This window comes from Fukomys damarensis, unplaced genomic scaffold, assembly GCF_012274545.1.
Source record: "Fukomys damarensis isolate Sample0158 unplaced genomic scaffold, DMR_v1.0_HiC HiC_scaffold_21, whole genome shotgun sequence".
Taxonomy (NCBI): Eukaryota; Metazoa; Chordata; class Mammalia; order Rodentia; family Bathyergidae; genus Fukomys; species Fukomys damarensis.
In genome coordinates this window covers 39,697,918-39,719,646 of record NW_022900933.1, presented here as the reverse complement: position 1 = coordinate 39,719,646, position 21,729 = coordinate 39,697,918, and the positions used below count along the sequence as shown (strand labels likewise).

At 47.6% G+C, this 21,729-nt stretch overlaps 1 protein-coding gene across 12 annotated transcripts in view; it reads right to left on the bottom strand.

Moving 5' to 3' along the window:
- Wdr20 (WD repeat domain 20) overlaps nt 1-21,729 on the bottom strand; it is a 55,046-nt gene that overhangs the window by 21,469 nt on the left and 11,848 nt on the right. The window contains exon 1 of one of the 12 annotated variants that reach the window (XM_010607225.3): nt 1,102-1,226. The exons of the other annotated variants lie outside the window; for them this stretch is intronic. Coding sequence (XP_010605527.1) covers nt 1,102-1,143 — 42 coding nt within the window. The 5' untranslated portion in view covers nt 1,144-1,226. Of the gene's footprint in view, nt 1-1,101; nt 1,227-21,729 lie in introns of those variants that run through there. 12 annotated transcript variants of the gene reach the window in all.

Below are 21,729 nucleotides of genomic sequence, written 5' to 3'. Positions count from 1 at the left end.
CAGGAACCCCTCTCTGCAGCACCACTAGAGTCCCAGCTCAGCCCCACGAGGCCATGACCTGCCCTGGGACACTGGCAAACCAGCAGGAGTGTGGAGGGGTGCTGGGCCTTGGTAGAGCGTGGGTCTGTGCTCCTGTGAGTTTGCTACCTGCTGCTACCCAGTACCCAGAAGCATCTGATGTGGCAGGGAAAATATCATGATTTTTTTCTGAGGAATGCATGTCAAAGCCAGGTGTGGTAGTGCGTGCACCTTTAATCCCAACAGTGGAGACGCTGAGGCAAGAGGATCACTGTCACTAATTAGAGGCAAGTCTGTGCCACAAAGTAAGACCAAGGCCAGCCTGAATGACAAAGGGAGAACCTGTCTTTAAAAAAAAAAAAAAGGTGATAGGAAAACTGGTTATCCACATGCAGAGGAATGCAATTAGACTAATATTCATACCTTATACAGAAATCTACTTGAAGTGGATTAAAGACTTACATGTAAGATCCAAAACTGTAGAATTACTAGAAGAAAATGGGGAATATCATTGATGGTTTATATATATATATATATACACACATATAAAATAAAAATAAAGAACACATGTCATATGATTTTAGACATTCTAAATGTTATTAGGGGAGCAGTGTAGGTAATAAAAGGTGGCCTCATTCCCTATCTGAGTGTCAGAGGTCTTTTTGCCCAGGAAAAGGAAACTGTCCAAAGGTAAATCCAGCCATCATGCCACGCCAGGAAGACGCGAAGCCTGCTCCATGTGCACTGCACTCCCTCTCCCCAGGGATCACTTCCCCTCGGAAGCACCCATACCCACACACCTGAAGTTCAGTGGGGTCCCCTGCAAGGCAGCCCCTCCCACCCAGGGCCAGGCCTGTCCCTCTAAACCCAAGAGCCCAGTCTGTGCCCCAGTTCCCTTCCACCCACTCAACAACATCCACTTCACCCCACACATTTCAGACCTTCTGGAAGCCCAAGCTCCAGGGCTCCGCACGGCCCACAGCAGGGCCCCAGACCACACAGACCCTGCCCCACACACTGCTGTGCGCTCACCTGCCTGACATCCTCCTTTTACCCTGAAGCTTCCCCATGGATTCTGCTTACCCGGGCACAAATGCCACCTTCTGACATTGCCAGGTGTGACATTCTTCCAGTCACCCTTCACCAAGTGCCTGCCACCACAGGGCACACTCCTGAGCTGTGACAGTTAACTGTGTTTCATGTTGTGAAAGACTGGCTCCTTTTAAAAACAAAAGAACAGGAGGCTGCTGAGTCACCGAGGCCTGAGCGGGTGGCCCAGAAATAACAGGCGCAGTCCAAGGGGCACCAAAGGCTGCCGTGATGCCACAAGAGACTCATGGGAGAAGCAGTTGGCAGAGCACTTTCTGTTCTCTTGCTCACATCTCAGGCAGCCAGAACAGGAGCAAAAGCGATCAAGGGATACTTCCCTAGCCACTAAGGATCACTTTCTCGGAAAATAGGTGAACTGTAGGGCCCTATCTTTTTTCTTCCAGTACCAGAAATCAAACTCAGGACCTTGCACTTGCCAGGCAGGCTCAGCACCACGGAGCTACATCCTGCACCTCAGGGCCCTATTTTAAAATTTGAGATTAAAACAAAAAACAAAAACTACAGCCAGTCTATCCCCCACCTTTTCTGGGGCCAAGTTTATCCAGCCAGGGCTTCCAGGGCCCTTAGGGACAAGTGCACGGTGCGGTCAGTCACCACAGAGTTGCAGCTCCTTCTGAGCACAGCCCTCTACCCAACCTAAATTTCCTCCAACAGAGTGGGAAGTACCTGGGTCCACTGACAAAAACGTCACAGAGGGATTTTCAAACACCTTCACTGCCTACTCCTAGGTGCAGGCGGAGTTTCCCACTTGAGTAAAGGCCTGTGGGGCTGGGATGTGGCTCAGGCACAGAGCACTGACCTAGCATGTGGGCGGCCCTGGGCTCAAGCGCTAGCATTGCAAAACCCACACAGACGCTAATCCCACATTCCAGCTCACCTGCCCTTTGCAAAGGAGAAGCAAGACCAGCTGCTCTAGTGAAATACCCGCCTGATCCATCTTTCTCCAACAGCCCCTCAGTTCAGTAGTTAGGCCCAAACTCACACCAACCCAACAAGCATGCACACGTGTAGAGCTTCCATGTTTCAAATGGGCAGAAACTCCTCCTCTAACCGCTAAGAGTGAGCCTGGCACACAGAGGCATCACTGAGTATTCACCACAGAGAGAAAACAGGCCTGAAAATCCTAAAGAAAAATAAAAAGAACCAAAAAAGAGACCTAGGGACAGAGATGATAAGGAAGCAAATACACACCCCTTTTGCTGATCAAATGCTGGGTACCCATCTGGGGAAGAAAACAACTCCCTCCAGCAAAGCACGTCACTCACAGTGACAAAATGACTTCTTCAACTGCGACAACTCCACATCACAAGCAGGAGAACCGAGTCAGGTGTGAAGGGCAACTTGGGGGCGCAGGCGGGAGCAGGCAGCAGCTGAGCCAGAGCCTGCTCACGTGGGAGGTGGAGACCCGGCGCTCAGCCTGGCCCACATCTCAGCTCTACCTGCTCCAGGCACCCACCCTGTGGCTGTCCTACTCTGGCACACCCACGAGGACTTGCTGACTGCCTACACCTGCTGAAAATTCTCACCTTCAAGTATCTTAAACAGAAACAGGGAAAAATAGGGTATTTATTTCTGCCCTCGAATTCCTAGAGAAAGACAAGAGCAGCAGAAGCTAATTTCAGCTGCTTCCCATCCAATATAATTTTCCAGGACAAGACAGCAGCTCCGCCTCTGGGCCCCGCCAGGGCACAGCCCACACTTCTGGGCGTTCTGCCCCGGACAGCCCCAGGACATGGAGCAGGCACATCCACGTTCCAGAGAGGTGGCCGTCTGACAGAGGCAAACAATGTCATGCAGTGCTGGGAACATCACCTTGGCTACCCTGAGTGGGAAGGGCGCAGAGGCCCAGCTGCCTTGTGCCCCCATGGCACTGCCAGGCAAGGCCCAGCTGAGGAGCGGGCTTCTGGGGCCGTGTGGCGTTTCCCCACAGCGGCCTGCCATGTAGCACTGTCGCCCATAACATCCACTCTCTTCCTTCTGAGCAGTTTTTGCAAATGAACTGAAGGTGCTACTCTGCAACGTGCCTGCCATCACCTTGTTTTTGACATGCACCTGGGTTCAGTTCCCGCTCTATCCAGGCCGGTCTCAAGTGGTGGTGCTGGCACTTGGCTGAGGCTAATGAAATAGTGATGTTTTCATTAAAGAACAACTATGAATGATCATTAGATACATTCGACTTGCACACATCCTAACACCAGTTCTCATCACGTTAAAACACGGCCATATTCAAATGATCTATTTTTATGTTAAACATACAGATGCACAACCCTATTCCAAAGGGAATACCAATATCTGAAATATACGAAAAGGTAAGATGCCTTTATTTCTGCAAAAGATACTTTTAAACTCTTAATAATTAAAATAAAATAATTTTTCTAAGGCTTTCCCAGAAAAAGGTGGGAGGGAAAATTCTGAGAGCTGCTGAGGGTGTTGAAGGAGACGCTGGTGAACTGAAGATCACAGTAAGTGGGGGGCTAATTCCCACATCCTGCCTGACACTCATACTGCTCTTGCTGACCGCTTGACAACTTTGAGCTCATGTCTGGCAGATCACATAAATGATTTTTTTCCTGGCAGCAGGGCCTCACTAAGCTGCCCAGGCTAACCTTCCTGCCTCTGCCTCCCTAGTAGCCCAGATCACAGACAACACATGCCCAGACCCACAAAAAATTTTCAGTCTTCCAATTCGAGCTGCTGAGTAACTCGATGTAGTGCAGAAGAGCTGCCCTTCTAGGTGGGAGATGCCCTGTGCCCCGATCGTGCAAAGGCCCACCTGCCACTCCAGCCCTGCAGAGCCAGGCAAGCGAGGGAGGGGGCAGAGCAATGCTGTTAACCTCTTGAGCACGAGGCCGCTCCCATCACCACCCCTGGCCTGAGCAATGAACTGTGTAACATGAAATTTCACACGAACACTGACTTGTACTACCAATTTTCCACAATGACAGCACTCTGGACCTACTGTACTACAGTCTTGTCAGAGGAAGTGAGAGGGCTAGAAGGAGAGTGCACTAAAATATCTTACATATTAATAGGATTAGCCACTAAAACAAGCAGTCAAAATGTTCCATTTGGCCTCTGTATTTCAAATAAAAATAGTCTGATGCAGCTGGCCCTGGCAGGCAGCAGCCTTGTCCATCACCCCAAGGAGAGGCTGTGGCGTCTCCTGTCTGAAGCCCGCAGCAGGGTTCATCCGTGGCACTGCGCACCGGTGCATGGGAGGTGGCCACTGTCACACAAGCCTCACCTCTCCTGCCACTCAGACTCTGCTGCCCTTTTCCCATCGGGTGAACACAGCCTTTCTAGATACTGAGCTGAGCAGGCCCTGGCACATGCGTACCTTAGCAACACATCAGCAGGCAGTTCCGAAACACAATCCAATAGACGGGCACATGGAACGTGGCTGCCACCTAACAGGTAACGCAGTGGCACAAGTCTATAATCCCAGCACTCAGGAGGCCAGGGCAGGACGATCCTGAGTTTGAGGCTATACAGCAAGTTCCAACCCAGTCTAGATCATCTACATAGCAAGACCCTGTCCCAAAAAAGGCAAATTAAAGAGACTACTATTAGCCAAAAGTAAACCAATGGGACAGAACAGAGGATGCAAAGTAACCCACTGTGGCCATCTGATTCTGGACGAAGGAGCCAAAACAGATGTTGGCGAGAAGACAGCTGCTTGAATATATGTAATCATCATGAGAAAACACTGAAACCAATTAAATTCCATCACTCTCCCCTTCATTTATTGGTGTTAGTCTAATATAATGAGAAAGTCTTCTCTTCTCCCATTTGGTGATGTTGGTACTGTAATGTAGAGCTATCTGTTTTCCTATTTATTGATATTAGTGTAAACTCAGGTTTTTTACTTTGGAGGGGAGTGCTGAGGATCACACTGGAGCCTTGTTCTATAATGCTAAACTTGGCTTCTGATTTTATTCCATGAAAATGCTGTCCCATTGTTCTGCTGTTTAAGAGAAGGCTTTCTCATTATATTAGACTAACACCAATAAATGAAGGGGGGAGTAATGGAATTTAATTGGTTTCAATGTTTTCTCATAACCATTACATATATTCAAGCAGCTGTCTTCTCTCCAACATCTATTTTGGCTCCTTCGTCCAGAATCAGATGGCCACAGTTGCATGGGTTTCTTAGCGTCCTCTGTTCAACCCATTGGTCTGCATGACTATTTTTGTGCCAGAACCATGCTGTTTTTGTTACTGTGGCTCTGGAGTGTAATCTGAAAACTGATTGCTTTGCGTCCAACCTTGTTGTTGTTGCTTAGGACTGCTTTGGCTATTCTGAGTCTTTTGTGTTACCATAGAATTTTAGGACTGTTTTCTCTAGTTCCATGAAGAAGGTAGTTCCATTTCACTGGTATTTTGATGGGGACTGCTTTAATCTGTAGACTTTTGTTGTTTGTTTTTGGTACCAGGGATCGAACTCGGGACCCTGTGCTTGCAAGGCAGGTGATGGAACCACTGAGCTAAATCTCCAACTAGACCCCTTTTGTTGATTCAGCTGGATATGGTGGTGCAATGCCTGTAATCCCAGGTATTCAGGAGGCTAAGGCAGGCAAATCACAAGTTTGAATTTAGCCTGGGAAACTTAATGAGACCTTGTTTCAAAACAAATTTTTGAAGGGCTGGCAGCCAAAATGGAGATGGCATGCATGTAATCCCAGCACTCAGGAGGCTGAGGCAAAAGAATCACCATAAGTTTGAGACCAGGCTGGTTTACAGTCAATACAAGGACAGTCGAACCCTATTTGTGGGTAGGCAGGTAGGGAGGCAGGCAGGTGGGTGGGTGGACAGATGGACAGATGGACAGACAGACAGACAGGACAAGACAGAGAGTTAGGGATGTAACTCAGTGGAAGAGGGCTTGGCTATCAAGCCCAAGGCCCTGGGCTCAGTCCTCAGGGTGAGGAAGTACATTCATCCAAAAAATATTAATAGGTGCTACACCCAGAGGGCAAATATTTTATGGGAAACAGGATATACTTAATCTCAGAGTATCCCCAACATATCAAATAAAAAGAGGAAAGTGAACTTAACACCGGATCGATTTAGCAAACTCAGTCTTAACTCAAACCCAACCCGTTAGCATTACCAGAATGCCTGGGACAAGCAGTATCCCACACATCCTGAGGCGCTGCCCGGAGAAGGACACATCCCTTCAGTAGTGTTACACTCCGAGTGCAGGCCATGAACTCAATCTCAGAAAAATAAGGCAGACCCAAATGGAGAGATACTCTAAAAATAACTGTCTGAATTCTTTAAAAAGGTCAAGGGGATGCAGAGAAAGAAAAGTGAAAGAAGAGCTCCAGACTGAAGGAGACAACTGACTGCAACCAGCTGTCCAGCGTGGTGGTCTAGGCTGGACCCAAACGCTGGGGAAGAGACATGAGAAGGGCGCACACTCTGCAGATCGGGTAAGAGCAATGCAACGGTGCCTTCTGATGTTGGCAGTGGAACAAGGCCCTGTTCCAAACAGAACCTGAAACTCAGGCCGGTGTTGCTGCTGGGGGTGGAATGCTTGCCTAAGCAAGTAGGAGGTTCTGGGTTCCATCCCCAGCATGGCAAGAAACAGACCAATCCATAAATACATAAATATAAATAAGTGACTGAAGTTTATACAGCCAAATGGACATGATTCGACAAATTATTCCCATCTCATATGATACATATCCCACAGGCACACGGGAGGGGCACCAATGACAAAAATGGGCAAGGGGCTGGGGATTTGGCTCAGTGGCTCCGCCGTCTGCCTTGCAAGAGCAAGGGCCCCAGTTCTATCCCCAGCACCAAAAAAATAAAAGAAACGTATGAGCCAAGTGTGGTGGCATACATCTGTAATCCCAGAATTCTGCAAGGCTGAGGCAGGAGGATCAAAACTTTTGAGCCCAGCCTGGGCAACTTAGTAAGGCCCTGTCTCAAAATAAAAACTAAAAAAGGCTGAAGATGTATCTCAGCACAAAGGCCCTGAGTTCAGCCCTCAGCTGCAAGACAGAGAATATATATTTATAAATTTATCAAGGCATAGACTGTATAAATTTCTGCATATAAGAATGTGGTTTTATTACCAAAAATAGTTCATGTGTCACAGAAAAAAAAAAAAAACAGAACATATGATGCTTTGGATTTGCTTTAAAATAATCCAGTGGGGATCAGATAATAAGTGAAATGATACTGGCTTTGTGTCAGTAACTGCTGAAGCTGGGACACAGGTACATGAGCTCATCATATCCTTCTCTACGTTCGTCAGCTGGGAAATCTCCACAATTAAAAAAGTATGACTGAAACCCACTTTCTGGGTCCTCTCCCATCTCTTTCAGGAGCTATCTCTCCCTCAATAAAAATTCCTACTCTTAAAAGTGTGATTGTGCCATACAGTTATTCATATGTACATTATTTGGTTCAAAGAAAACAGTTTGAAAAGATATCCGCTCAAATATTAAAAGTTATCAATAGCCAGGCATGGTGACCACTGCGAGTGAGACCAGCCTGGGCTATACAGTGAGAGAGGCCTCACTTTTTTCAAAAAAAAAAGCAAAAACAACTAAATTAAAATTCACTATGAAAGGAATCTGTCAAACACATGCCATGGGATGATTTATCACCAACAGGTAATGATCCACTTCCAACAGGCTGGTCACTTCTCCAACCACACCTACTAGTCATGGTTTGTTTGTTTGGGCCTCAGTGATGTCACTAGAGAAAGGCCAGGGAAGCTTCTTTTTATTTAATTTTCCTTATTAGCACATTTGCAATAGGCACTGATCACGTGTGTGGCACAGTCTCCTAAGGGAGCCACCTGCTCAGGTGGTGCTAGGAGGCCAGAGGCCAAGGCTGCCCCACTGCTTGGCTCTGGTGCCCACGGTCACCGCATGTCCCTCTGTGGCTCTGCGGGTAGATCAAGGCTGACCTTCCCAGGGTCCTCACTGGGAAACCGATCCGCTCCGAGTTTCTCTATTTTTCCTTTATTGGCTAGCTATACCTTCCTGAACACACCCCATCTCGCCTACTTTTCTTCTAATATGAGGCAGGTGGCAGAACCACTGAGCTTAATCCCCAGCTCTTATTCTCCTTCTAATATGGATGTGAAATAGGAATCCAAGGTCAGGGATTTAGCTCATTGGTGCCACCCCTGATCCATAAATCCAAGATCCTGAGTACGATCCCTGGTACCAAGAAAAAAAGAAATAAGAACCCATATCTTACTCACAAGAACTGAAATGAGATGTTTATTATTCAGCTGGTGCTGGGGATTGAGCCCAGGGCCTCGTACATGCTAGGCAACCACTCTACAAGGAGCTGTATCCTGTCATCCATTTTATGCTCTTCTAAAGATTCTAAAAAAACTGAATCCTAAATTATCACTTTCTCTGGGGAGGTGTTTTGAGTCAGGGTGCTTGCTATGTAGCTCAGGCTGACCTCAAACTTGTGGCAATCTTCCTGCCTCAACTGCCTTAGTAATAGGACTACAGGCAATATGCTACCATGCCTAGCCTAAATTATTCTTAATCCAGAATAACTAAAGGGGTTACACAGTACAAACTGCTTTTAAGCATTCAGGATTCCTTTAGCATTTAAAGGCTACAAAGTTGAGGCTAAAGTAGAAATACAGTAAGAGGCCCAGAAGAAAGACAGTGTTCCCCTGGCCTTGGCAAGGGACAGCACAGTACCCACAATGTAGGTTAGCAGGACGCCCGCTTGGCGCTGAGCCGAGCCACCGCTCACCCACGCACGTTTGCAAAGCCATAGAGAAGTGGGTGGACTGGAGCAGCAAGTCACTCTGGCTGTGAAGCACCCTGGAAGACAGGTATATACAGAAGGTTCTCAGAACACAGACAGGGTCAGGGGCGTAGCTCAGTGGCACCGCTGCCTGCCTCACAAGTGCAAGGTCCGGAATTCAATCCCCTGTACAAAAAAAGGTGGGGGAGAGGAGAGGGAGAGAACATAGACAGTATGACTCTGACTGCAGGGAGTCAGAGGCGGGCACACAGATGGAGCAGGAACGGCACTTTCGAGGCGCTGCAATGTGGAGCACACACAGTGCTTGAAGTTGTACAGGCACACACTCCCCTACTAACCCTAGGCTCACACTGGGCACTGATTGTTGACCTCTGAGGGGCTCCAAGCCACCACAGCCAACTTCTCGGCCCTCTCCGGCCACTGTGACCTGGTCTCCACCAGACAGTGACAACCAGCTGTCAGGACCCGTAAGTGAATCGTTCTAATGCAGTAAACACACAGAGAGAATAAGCCGGGGCGAAGCGCTCAGGCACGCTCCAGCTCCAGCTCCAGCTGCAGTCAGCCTTTCTCAGAACACACCACCAAGAAGGGACAAGTGCGGTGCATGCATGCCCTGGAAAACTCCAAGTCCTCAAACTAGCTTTCCTGACAACTAAGGCTGGAGCCCACCCCCACGCCTGTTCCCAAAGCTCCTACCTACCTTCCAGAAAATAATCCCTCCATAATTCTCCCCAATCAAATTCTAGCCAATGGGGGGATGTAGTCAAAATTTCTGCATGCAAATGCAAAAAGGACAGACAGATGTGGTGGCACATATCTGTAATTCCAGCACTGGGGAGGCTTAGGCAGAAGGATCCTAAGTTCCAAGGCAGCCTGGACTACACTTAAGAGTTCCAGGCCAGTCAAGACTAAAATATCAAGATCTTATCTAAAAAGGGAAAAAATTTTTCTTGGGGTGAAGACAGGGTCTCGATATGTAGTTCGGGCCGTCCCTGAGCTATATAGCCCAGGCTGGCCTTGAACTTGTGACGATCCTCCTGCTTCTGCCTCCAAGTGCTGGAATTAGGGGGCATGCACCAGCAAGCCTGCCAAAAAAATTTAAAAAAAAAAGGATGGCAGAAATAAGAGGCAATTTTAAACCAGGCTGCACAGATACAAAAAGCTAAGGAATGCAGACCAGCAGCTCAGCTTGGTGGCACCTCTGGTTAAGACAGAGGCTAAGGTTCCAGATACCAGAAGGTCCCATAAGCAGCAACTGTGGCTATAAACCAAAAAGCAGTCTTTCTAGTGTTGTGCAAAGGCCTCCAATCATTCGCCAGGAGGAGGCTACAGAGGACTTGTCTTCCAACAGGCAGAGACACCAGTAACACCATGGCCCCGGCTGTGATGTCCACATCAAGTCCAAGCATCCAGGCCATCTCATGAACTCCTTGGCTCACCAGGCCAGGCATATGAGTGAGAGACTCACCAGAGCATGGGAGATGGACAGCACGACAAAGGCACAGCCAGCCAGGCCCACCATGAGCTCACACGCACACAAGCACATTGGCCCCTTTCACCACATGGGCCGTCTAGGGGGACGAACGCAGTGAGGGTGACCACACCAAGGCACCAAGGCTGCCACAGCACATCACGCGGGGGCTGTGGCTGAAGCCTACAGCATGCTGCTGGGCCAGTGTGGCGCTGTGCTGGGAAGGTGGACAGACAGGGCTGCCCGCCACACCACTGTCTCCAAAAAGTGGGAAACTAGAACATGCAGCTCTGGCAGCCAAAAGTGGTTAAAAGAGCAGCACTGATTAGAGCCAGGCACAGTATGCACCATCACAGGCTGGACGGCCCTTAGTCCAGATGCCCGAAAGCACAAGGGCTTCACATTTCCGCATATTACACAGGCATCAGCAGCTGAGCTCCCCAAAATGGAAAATCCAAAATGCTTCACTGGATACTATTTGAATATTTTATTGAAGCTGGTTTTAGGTTTGGGATTAGAGATACCCTGCATCATTAAGTAAATAGCATACATTTGCATTTGTTGAGTGTTCAAAGGAAAAACTAGAGACTGAGCATGGGAACAAAAATATTAGCTTCTCTGTATAGTTGCCTGTCAAGAGCTATGTGTGCATACAAGTATGTTTGGGAGTCTAAACCTGAGAAGAGGAGGAGCCTCAAATTTAAACCACGAAAATTACTTTTCTAACCAAGTAAGATTTCACTAATTCTTAAAAGTTATAAAAAGTTGGGCCGAGGATTTAGCTCCGTGATTCTGCCATCTGCCTTGCAAGCGCAAGGACCCAAGTTTGATCCCTGGTACCAAAAAAAAAAAAAAAAGAAAGAAAGAAAGAAAAAATTATAAAAAGTTCAGAAGTCAGTGTAGTCTAACACCCCAATTTACCCATCAACGAAGTACAAGTTAATTTCTGAGGAAGTTTTGCCATGCAGGTGGCAGCGCATGCACAGAAACAGAATTTGGAGGCTGATCAGAACTTCGGAAGGATCAGAAGTTGAAGGCCAGCCTGGACAATTTGGCAACTCAGCGACCCTGTGTCAAAGTAAGAAAAATTTTAAGAAGGCTGGGGCTATAGCTCAGTGCAAAGGCTCTGGATTCAATGCTCAGTACTGCCAGGAAAAATAAAAAGGGAGCCCCAGAAGCTTCATTTCCACAAGTTCCAGGCAATGCAGATGTGCTGGCCAGGAACCTCTCCTGGGAGAACCGCACTGTGAGGAGGGAAAGGAGTAGAAACACGGTCCATTCCCACGTAGGACGCACTGGGGATCTGGAAGACACATCTACAAAGCAGTTTACAGTCCTCAAACTGGGCCACCTTTTGAAAGGTTCAAATTCTTATAAAAAATGGGAGGCCAAAGTGCAGGGATACCCAGTCCTGAATGGGCAATTTTTTGGACATGTAAGAAGTAAAGTATTCGGGGAACAGAATCCGAGACAGAACACAGAGACAGTGATGGTGCCAGCTTGGCCAGCCTTGTGTGTGGGAGAACCTCACCCGAGAACAGCACGGAGGCTCTGCGGGTGTCCTGCAGGCTCATCCTCCTGGCCCCATTCAGGTGGTGATCTTGAAAGGAAGCTGTGACACAAATGTGGCTCAAGCCAGCCCTGCCATGAAGACAACCGCACATAGGGCCGGGCAGGCGAGGGCCAGGCTGAGACAGGGCAGAGCAGTGAGGCTCCTCAGGAAGCTGCAGGAGACGCGGGGACACAGAGCCAAGCCTCGCTGTGACCTCTAATGCTATTACTCAGGTGTCACCAGGTGTTAATCAAGGAGGCAAAGAGGTCTCAAACGTGATTTACTCGGGGCCAGGGATGCAATTCCATGGCACCACACCTGCCTTGCAAAGCACAAGGTCCTGAGTTCAATCCCAGGTACCAAAAGGAAAAAAAAAAACAAAAAACAAAAAACATGATTCACTTAAGGAAAAAAAAAAAAAACTTATTTCTTTAGCTTTATATAATTTACTAAACAAATTCCTTAAATGGAGTACATAATGTTAATCAGCTATCATTGCATTGCCACTAATCTTTTCAATCTTCACTTAGTCACTTAGGAACTGAAATTTCTGCAAAATTTGTTTTAAAACAATGTTTACCAATAGGCTGTACTTCAATCACTTTTTTTTTTTGGTAGTGGGGGTCAAATTCAGGACCTTGTACTTGCAAGGTGGGTGTGGTCCCACTGAGCTACCTCCCCGCCCTCCATCACTTTTTTAAATCCACATGATTGGCATGGAAGTGCCACAGCTGGATGTGGTGGCGCACATCTGTGACTCCAGCTATTTGGGGCCAAGGCAAGAGATAGCAAAGTGGGCCACTTAGAGAGACCCTGCCTCAAAAACAAAGTTACAGTGGGGGCAGGAGTGCTGGGAATGTAGCTCAGTGGCAGAGCACTTGCCTAGCATACCCAAGGTCCCGGGGTCAACCCCATTACTGAAATAAAAAGACAACACATCTTGTACTTCTGTTTTTTGTGGTACTAGGAACTGAACTCAGGGAAAACTGAACTATATCCCCAACTTTGGATTTTTGGGGAAGGGTCTCAGGAAGTGGCCCAGGCCAGCCCCCTATTTGTCATCCTCCTGCTTCAGCCTCCCGAGTAGCTGAGATTAATTAAAGGCATGTGACAAGATGCCTGGCTACATTTTGTACTTGAGTACACGGGACGTGGCTCACTAGCCTACAACAGCACAGAAGAGCTGTTCTCCCTAAGATATGTAACATTTTCAATAGGCTCAAGCTCTGGGGATGGAACACGGCAGCAGAGGTCCTGGGTTAACCCTCGCAGCAAGGGGAAGAAATGGGCTCGGCTGGGGAAGATGCAGACCTGTGATCCCAGGTACTCTGAGTGTGCCTGCGTGTGTCCCTGGGCTCAAGCACAGCACAGGGCGGGGCCTCTGAAAGTTCAACTCACATCTTACACCACAGTAAATCTCAGCAGCACTGAAGATGTACCAAATGCAAAACACTAACCCTCAAAGGTACTAGAAAAAACTGTGTAGATTTTAAAAATAAAGTTAGAAGGCTTTAGCATGCCCCTCAATCAAATTTCTAAGAAAAACACTCTGAGCAAAACTGTAAGACACTTGACAAATAGGACAAAGTGTCTACAATTCAGATCACATTTCTAAAAACACTCCTGCCAAGTAAATTAAAAAACAAAAGACCAAAATCCTAGTAGAAAAACACGTACAGGACTGGACAACTAACAGGAAGTACAAATTTGGCCTTCAAGTACATGAAACAAAGCGTAAGGCCCAGCATAAGAACTACGGAAAAGGTCCGGTGACACGCCATTTCCAGCTGTCAAACTGGCAAAGACCAAACAGTGCAGCACTGTGCCAACTGTAACAGCTGGCCTGGCCTCCGGAAGGCGCTGACTGTGCCTATCCAGACAAGTGCACATCTTTGGCCTACTAACCCACACAGAGCACCTACTCCTCAGGCAGGCCAGTGACATGACAAACGACATCCAACACAGTTCGTAACAGCCAAACACTGGCGACCAACTTCAGCGGCCACCGAAGGGGAATTACGGGAAGTTCACACAGTGAGAAGCTATGCTACCTTCAATAAAAGCCTTCTGTGCACTGAGGGAAGAACGATCTCCACAGCATTTTCTAAAGCAGAGGCAAGGCGCAAGAGTGCCTCTGCATCTGGTAAAGACGAGCAGTATTGTGTGTGCTGTGCCACAGGCCTTCTCTGGAAACCAACAGGAGAATTAACACTGGTCACTTCTGAGGAAGGGGACCTGGCGGCTGGGGCCACAGAGCCAACACTCCTCCTGTGTATGTGCTGCGCACTGTGAACCATGTCAATGAGTTTACTGTCTATTTTTTAAAATTAAACAGGCCCTTGAGAAGTCAAAACCCCTACGTCCTAAATGAGACTTTCTAAGCCACTGGAGGCGACTTCTTTCCCTATCCACTCACCCACTATTTACTAAATTTTAGAGAATCTGTTAGGCAGTTTTAGACGCTTCAGTCTCAGCAATGAGGACAGATTAATCCCTCCTCTTAGGAAGTTTAGGCAGGGCATACCCAGGGAACAGGCCTCAAATAAATGTCATAAGAGTAAGGACCATAAAGAAAACATCAGATCAAGAAAGGAGAGTGCAGGGACTGAGGTGTCCTTCTGGGGAGGAAGGACAGAGTCACATTTGGGCAGAGAATGGCCAGGAGCAGATTTTAGTGAGAGGGGCCAGGCCAGTGGTGGTGAACCTATGGCACGCGTGCTTGCAGAGGGCTGGGTGCATCACTGAAACTTTGTGAATCAGGCTCTGAGAGTAAGTGGGTGGGTGCAGCTCCTCTACACTGGACAAAGGAGAAAGGGCAGGAGCGGCAGCAACTCCAGGCAAGGAAAATTACACTGAATAATTCATGGTGAGAAGTTTAAGACTTCTTAGAGGAATTAAAAGCCAGGGAGTTGGGGGGGGGTAGGGAAAAGAGGCTAACAGAGTAGCAAGGGCTAATTCATGCAGGTCCTGGTAAGCCATGTTATTAACCCTGTTTTTCAAGCTAAATGCAACAGGAAGCACTGAAAGATTTCTAGCCTGGGAGTGGCAGTTGGATTCAGACTCACTTTTTTTTTTTTTTTTTAGACTAGGGATGGAACTCAGGGCCTTCCCGCTGAGCTACCTCCCAACACTTTTTGAATTTTCTATTTTCAAGTGGGGTCTCCTTAAATTACTAAATTGTCCAGACTGAGCCTGAATTTGCAATCCTCCTGCTTCAGCCTTACAGAGTACTGGGATTACAGGTGAGAGCCAATACATCCAGTTCAGGTTCCTGTCTTTTAAAGATCACTCATTCTAACTGCAGGGAGAGTGAAAGGAGTGAGGGCAGGGAAAGAGGAAGTCGATGTATCCAAGTACACTGTGCAGATAAATCAACAGCAATGGTGAAGAAAAGTAGAGAGGGGGAGAGGTAGAGAAACAGGGAGTCCCACAGCGACAGCAGAAGCACACACTGTGACCCTAGGAGGCTGAGTTGAGGACTGAAGGCTCAGGTCCCACCAGGGCAACTCAGGGAGACTCAACCTAAAAAAAATAAAACAAGAAGGACGGGGCTGGAGATATAGCTCAGAGCCACCACTCCTACCATGAGGTCCTGAGTTTGATTCCCAGTACACAAAAAGAAAGCACAAGAAGGATGGGGATGTAGCTCAGTGGTTGAGCGCTCCCAGTACCCCTCCTAAAAGAGAGGTACCAGACGCATCAGGTAACTATACAGGTAAGCTGCAAATAAGGGACATAAAGCCATTCTACACGAATAGTAACCAAATAAAAAAATGTAGGGCAAAAATATAGAGTGGTACAATAAACTAACACAAAGACTGACAATTCTAAATTTAATATGAAGCAAAATTGACAAGAATATTCCAAGTTAAGAATCATAGTGAGTTGTTTCAAAACATCAGACATTGATAAATAAGCCAGTCACACAAATCAGTAAAGATGGAGAATGTGAAAAGCATTACAATTTTGGTGAAACACACATATGTGCCATCCTGACCCTAATAAACAGGATACATACTCTTTTAGAAACACACGGAACTATTTTGATTGTTGGTGTTGGTGTCGGAGATCGAACTCAGGATTTTGCGATTGTGAGGCAGGCAGCGGCACCACTGAGCTAAATCCCCAACCCTACATAGAACATTTTAATGAGGTCACGAAGAAACATTATCCTAGTTCAAATAACTGGTATGATAAAAACACCCTCCATGACCATACCTGAAAATAGGTCAATCAATATTTAAGAGTCTAAACATCCTAAATAGAAACTAAAAACTGCCTTCTTAGAGCCAGGCATGATCCTAGGTTTGAGACCTTGTCTCTAAATCCAAAAACAAAAGTCTACTCGGGAACTCAAGAGTTAAACAGGGAATTAAAAACAAAAGTGGGCCAGGGCTTTAGTTTGCTGGTGCTGTGCCTGCCTCACAAGCTCAAGGTCCTGAGTTCAATCCCCAGTACCAATACATAAATAAATATAACAAAATCTTTAGATATGAACAACAATGATAATTACCACAAATCTAACATACAAGAGGCTGCTAAAGCAATACTTAGAGGGAATTCTACTGCTTTGAGCGCATCATTAAAATGCAAGAAAGAGCTAGGCACAATGCTGTAAGCCTGTAATACAACTACTACAAAGGCAGAGGCAGGAGGACTGAAAATTCACTGGCAGCCTGGGCCCTGTCTCAAAGAAAACAAAAAGGAAGGCAGCTGGGTATGGATGTGCATGCCTAAAAATCCAGCACTCTGGAAGGCTGTGGCAGGACTATAAGTTCAAGATCAGCCTGTGCAACTTAAGCAAGAGACACAATCTCAAAAATTTTTACCCTGGTACCAAAAACAAACAATTTTAAAGTTGGCCAGGGATGTAGCTCAGTGGCATCGTGCCTGACTGGCAAGCACAAGGTCCTGAGTTTGATCCCTGGTACCAAAAATAAATAAATAAATAAAAACCAAAAAGGGACAGGGCACTGGGGCTGCAGCTGAGCGTGAACAACCCGGGTTCAATTCCCATACCGCAAATAACAGTTATTATTATTGCTGCTATTCTACAAGCTGGGATGTAGTTCAGTGGTAGAGTATCCCTGGATTCAATTCCCAGAAAAAAAGGAAGGGAGGAAGGGAGGGAGGAGGAAGGAGGAAGGAAGAGAAGAAAGATGGGAAGGAAAGAAAACTTATGCTTTAATTTAATAAGCTAGAAAAAGAACAGATTACAGTATACCTAAAGGAAACAGAATAAAAATAAAAAGAACACACTAACAAAACAAAACGAAAGAATGATAGCTGTTTCTTTAGGGAAAAAAATGCTAAGTAGCAAACTGTGAGTCTACTCAGCAAGAACTTAAAATATAAATGAAGGGGCGAAACAGAGCAGGTCGCAGGTCAACACAGAAGGAAGGACGGCCACAGGCCAACACAGAGGTGGCCACAGCCAGGCTGGGACAGAGGCCCAGGAAGCACAGGGCAGGAGAGGAGCTGGGCAGGAACTGGCAAAGTCACTCTCGAGGAAGAGCGAGTGACTAAGAGCTTTGCTGGCACGAATGTTTAAGTTCTAATTGCCCTAACTGATTTGTGTTCTCACAGGAATGCTCACTGGGTTAATTTACTGCAAAGCTACTTTTACCTAGGGGAAGGAAGAGAAAAGGCATAAACAATTTCAGGAACAAAAGGGAAATATAATTCCAGATACAGTAGAGAGGAGAGAAGTGACCAAAGGAGTCAGACCGGATTCAGCAGCCGGGTGTGGTGGCCCATACCTGCAATCTCAGCACTAGGGAGGCTGAGGCAGGCGCATCTCCATGAGTTCAAGGTCAGGCTGGACTCCACAGTGACTTTAAGTCCAGCCTGACCTAGACAGCAAGACCATCTCAAAACAAAAACAAAAACAAAAATAAACAAGACTTTAAATAAATGCAATAGTTAAAAACTAGCCAGAGAGATGCCAGGATTTAGCTTAGTGGCACCATGCTTGCCTTGCAAGCACAAGGCCCTGAGTTTAATCCCCAGTACCAAACCAAACTAAACCAAACAACACAACTAGCCAGAGGCCAGGTATGGAGACACTTGCCTGGAGTCCCAACCATCGGGAAGCTGAGGTGGGAGAATCTCAAAATCAAGGCCAGTGTGGACAGCTCAGCGAGACCTTGTCTCTGAAGCCAGAGGGGATGGGTGGACATAGGAGAAAAAGCCGGCAAAGGAAGTGAGGTCCAGGAGGCCAGAGAGATGTGCCAGACAGGAGAGAGCCGCGACTGAAGTGTCAAGACAAGAGGAGCCTTAATAAAAGACGATCACTGGTGCAAACACTGCTATGAGGCCAGGGAAGGTGTGGGCCACGGTGTCCAGTGCTGCAGTGGGAGCCAAGGCTGTACTGCAGGGCAAAGGAAACTGTTCCTGTCAGAGTTTAGACGAAGCTGGTGTGACTGATAGGACCTTGAGAGTCATATGGGAGAGTGCCTAAGGGGTGCTGGGGAGGCCCCAGGGTAGCCCCAGAACCCACAAAGCCAAGCAGCCCAGGTGCGTGATGGTCATGGAAACCACCCAAGACGGTGGCAGGAAATGCAGCGCAGAGGGTGCGGGGAGGCTGGGAGGCAGGCGCCGGCCTGCAGCTCGCAGAGACCAGGAGAAGGCAGACCACAGTCTGCTAGGGCTGCACACGCTCTCTGTAAGGCCCCCATTCCACCTGCCTGTGTCCTCCAGCTGCTGCACACCAGGGGCTCCCTGAGGATACCCAGCCGTGCTGCTGTCTCAGAAAGTGACCCCGCACTGCCCTCGGCCTTGCTAACCACACGTTCACTTATCCCAGAATCCAGAGGAGGAAAAAGAACAATGCACGGAGTTGAGCAATTCGATAATTAAAAGAAAAGTAACAAGGGACAGCAGCAAGCCCGCTTTCTTCTGGACTGGAGAGTACTTGCATTTCTTTCCGAGGTCGCCGGATGAGGAGCACACAGACTCCAGGCAAAGCTAGAGGATACTCACAGCAGAGTGAGGCCATGACTAATCTCTAAAATGAGAGACTGAGGAGTGAGGGGCTGGCAAGCCTGGCCCTGTGGACAGGGAACCCACACGGACCACAGCTGGCTCCCAAAAGGGGTTTTGAAAGATCACCCAGTGTATTCAAGTGAGTTCTTAGAGGACTATAATTCTGACCGATTCATTCATTTAAAAGCCAACACAATGTGTCTACTATGTACAGCGCTGGGATAGTTTCAGCCCTCCAGACCCATAGTTTAGAAGGGGAAGCAGATTCAAACAAAACTTTGAGATGTATGAAGAGGCAGGAGAATATGGAATCAAGGCAAGCACAAAGGAAGGACAGGTGTGGGGGACGAGCCAGAGAACAGTGCTGCCCACCCCACGTGCCTGTCCTGCCCATCGTGGGGTACACGTCCCACCATGTCCACACCTACAGCCACCCTTGCCAGCGCTGTGGCCACCAAGGTCAGCCCGGCCACGGGCACCAGACAGTACCGGGGCCGCGATGACACATCCTTCTCCGGAGACCCTTGAAGGGCCGCTTCTCCGACTGGCCCCTGGCTCTCCCCCAGGCCTGCCTGGCCCACGGCATGACACCGAACCCCTGGCACCACATTTGGCACCCACACCTGGCGGTCAGGCTGCAGAGCAGGACCAAGAGAACCAGCAAAGCAAAGCTTGCACTGCACAATCTTCACGCTGATGCCCACCGCCCAACGCGATTCTCAGCAGCAGAAAGTAATGAGTACATAACCTTTAGAAGTTAAGCTCCTTTGAGTGGGTTTCCTGTTACATGTAAACTAAAACATTTCAAACACAATGAAGTACCCCGGGCTAAATCCCAAATCCAGGAGCGAGTCAGGGCAGCGGCACTTTTGGTAGCACATTCAGATGTTCATCCCTTGCTTCCAGAAAGTCTTTGTTAAATTTGGTTTCCAAATATTAAAGTGCAAATCTGTTTCCTCTCATTTAAACCTTGCAGACTGGCAACTAGTTAAACTGGTTAACTGAGTCTCAAAATCTATGAGAATTGATTTTTTAAAATGTAGAAATTTACCCACAAACAATATGAAAACTAATGGCAATACCAAACACACACACACCCACAAGCAAAGTTAGAAAACAAATGTCAAACTAGGAAGAAAATAACCTGCAATTTGTATCACAGACAAAATGCTAATCTTCTAACACAGAAAAAGCCCTTTAGAAAAATCCGAAACCCAAACCCGATAGGGAGGGTGAGGAATGTGAGGCCATCTAAAGAAACGTGGCCACTCTCAAATGCTCCCAGCACTCAGCCTGCTCACCAGGTGGGAAAACAAAGCAAGGCACTGACAATCGGGCTGCATGCCTGAAACCCCCACTCTGGGAGGCTGAAGCAGGAGGATCAAACATTCCACTCAGCCTGGGCAATTTATCCATCTAGTGAGACCTGTCTCAGACAAAATTTTTAAAGGCTAGGGATGTAGCTCAGTGTGAAAGTCCCGGGTTCAATCCCCAGTACTACAAAAAATTATAACAAAAATGAAACATCTCACTAACTTCTCCCAGGTCACATCAAATGCACAACTCTGACAACAGTCTAGACAGTGCCACAGAAGAACAAGCAACTCTCGAGCACAGAGGAGTAAAACTAGTACAACACTACAGAAGGAAATTTGCTAAATTCCAAAGGCTGAACTCAAAAACTTGGCAATCCTCCTGCCTCAGCCTTGCAGAGTGCTGGGGTTACGGGCACACACTACCATGCCCCGTTCCCTAATGTTTTGTTTTTGTACCAGGGATCAAACTCAGGACCTTGCACTTATGAGGCAGGCGCGGTGCCACTGAGCTAAATCCCCCGCCCTCGTTTGTTTTTAAAGAGAGAAACAATCAGACCAGGCACAGTGGCAAACACCTGTAATCGCAGCACTTGGGTGGCTGGGGCAGGAGGATCGCTATGAGTTCAAGGCCAGCCTAAACTACAGAGGAAGACCCTGTCTCAAAAGAACAAAAATTAAAATAACGTTAACAATGAAGATTCATCTATTTTTCAGGAGGTTGAGGGAAAAACTGTGAATTTAAAGCCACATGAACACAGTATCAAGACTCAGAAAAAAACAAAGTTATCTAGTCAAATAAATTACAGTGCATACATAGCAAGGGGAGAAAGCATGAAGAAGCCCTCTCTTATGAACAGGGAAATTTCTACTACATATCATGAAGCAGAAAAGAATAAGATGCAAAACAGCACACCCGCTATGCACTCGCCTCCTCTCAAACCTCTGCTCATCTGTCCCACTGGTCTCCTAACAGCAGGAGTGCGCTGGTTGTCAGCAGCAAGGAGCAGGACAACACAGACTGTAACCTTGCTCCACATTCCAGGGCTATGGGAGTATTTCACATAATTAGAATTTCTAAAAAATTGTAAAACCAGGGCTGGGGATTTAGCTCAGTGGTTCTGCTGCCTGCCTCACAAAGAGCAAGGACCAGAGTTCAATCCCCGGTACCAAAAAAAAAAAAAAGTAAAACCAATTTCTCGAGTCCTCAACTAGACTATGACAACAGGTGTATAACCTGGAAGCCACTAAAACTCACTGACCCGCAGCCCTCTACTGCACGGCGGGACTAAACTAGCCGTGGCAGTGTCACCAGGCTGGAGCTCAGAGGTGCCACCCAGGCGGTGGGGACAGCGGGGGCAAAAGGCCGGAAAGCTGAGCGGGGTGGGAAGGAGCAACAGGTTCGCAGGACGGAGAAGCTGGTGTACAGGAGAGGAGGCAAAAGGACTCCGCCAGCAGGTGGGGGAGGCAGCCTGGGGGCAGGTGGCTCTTCCTCAGTGACAGGGCGGAGTCACAGGCCACAGTTC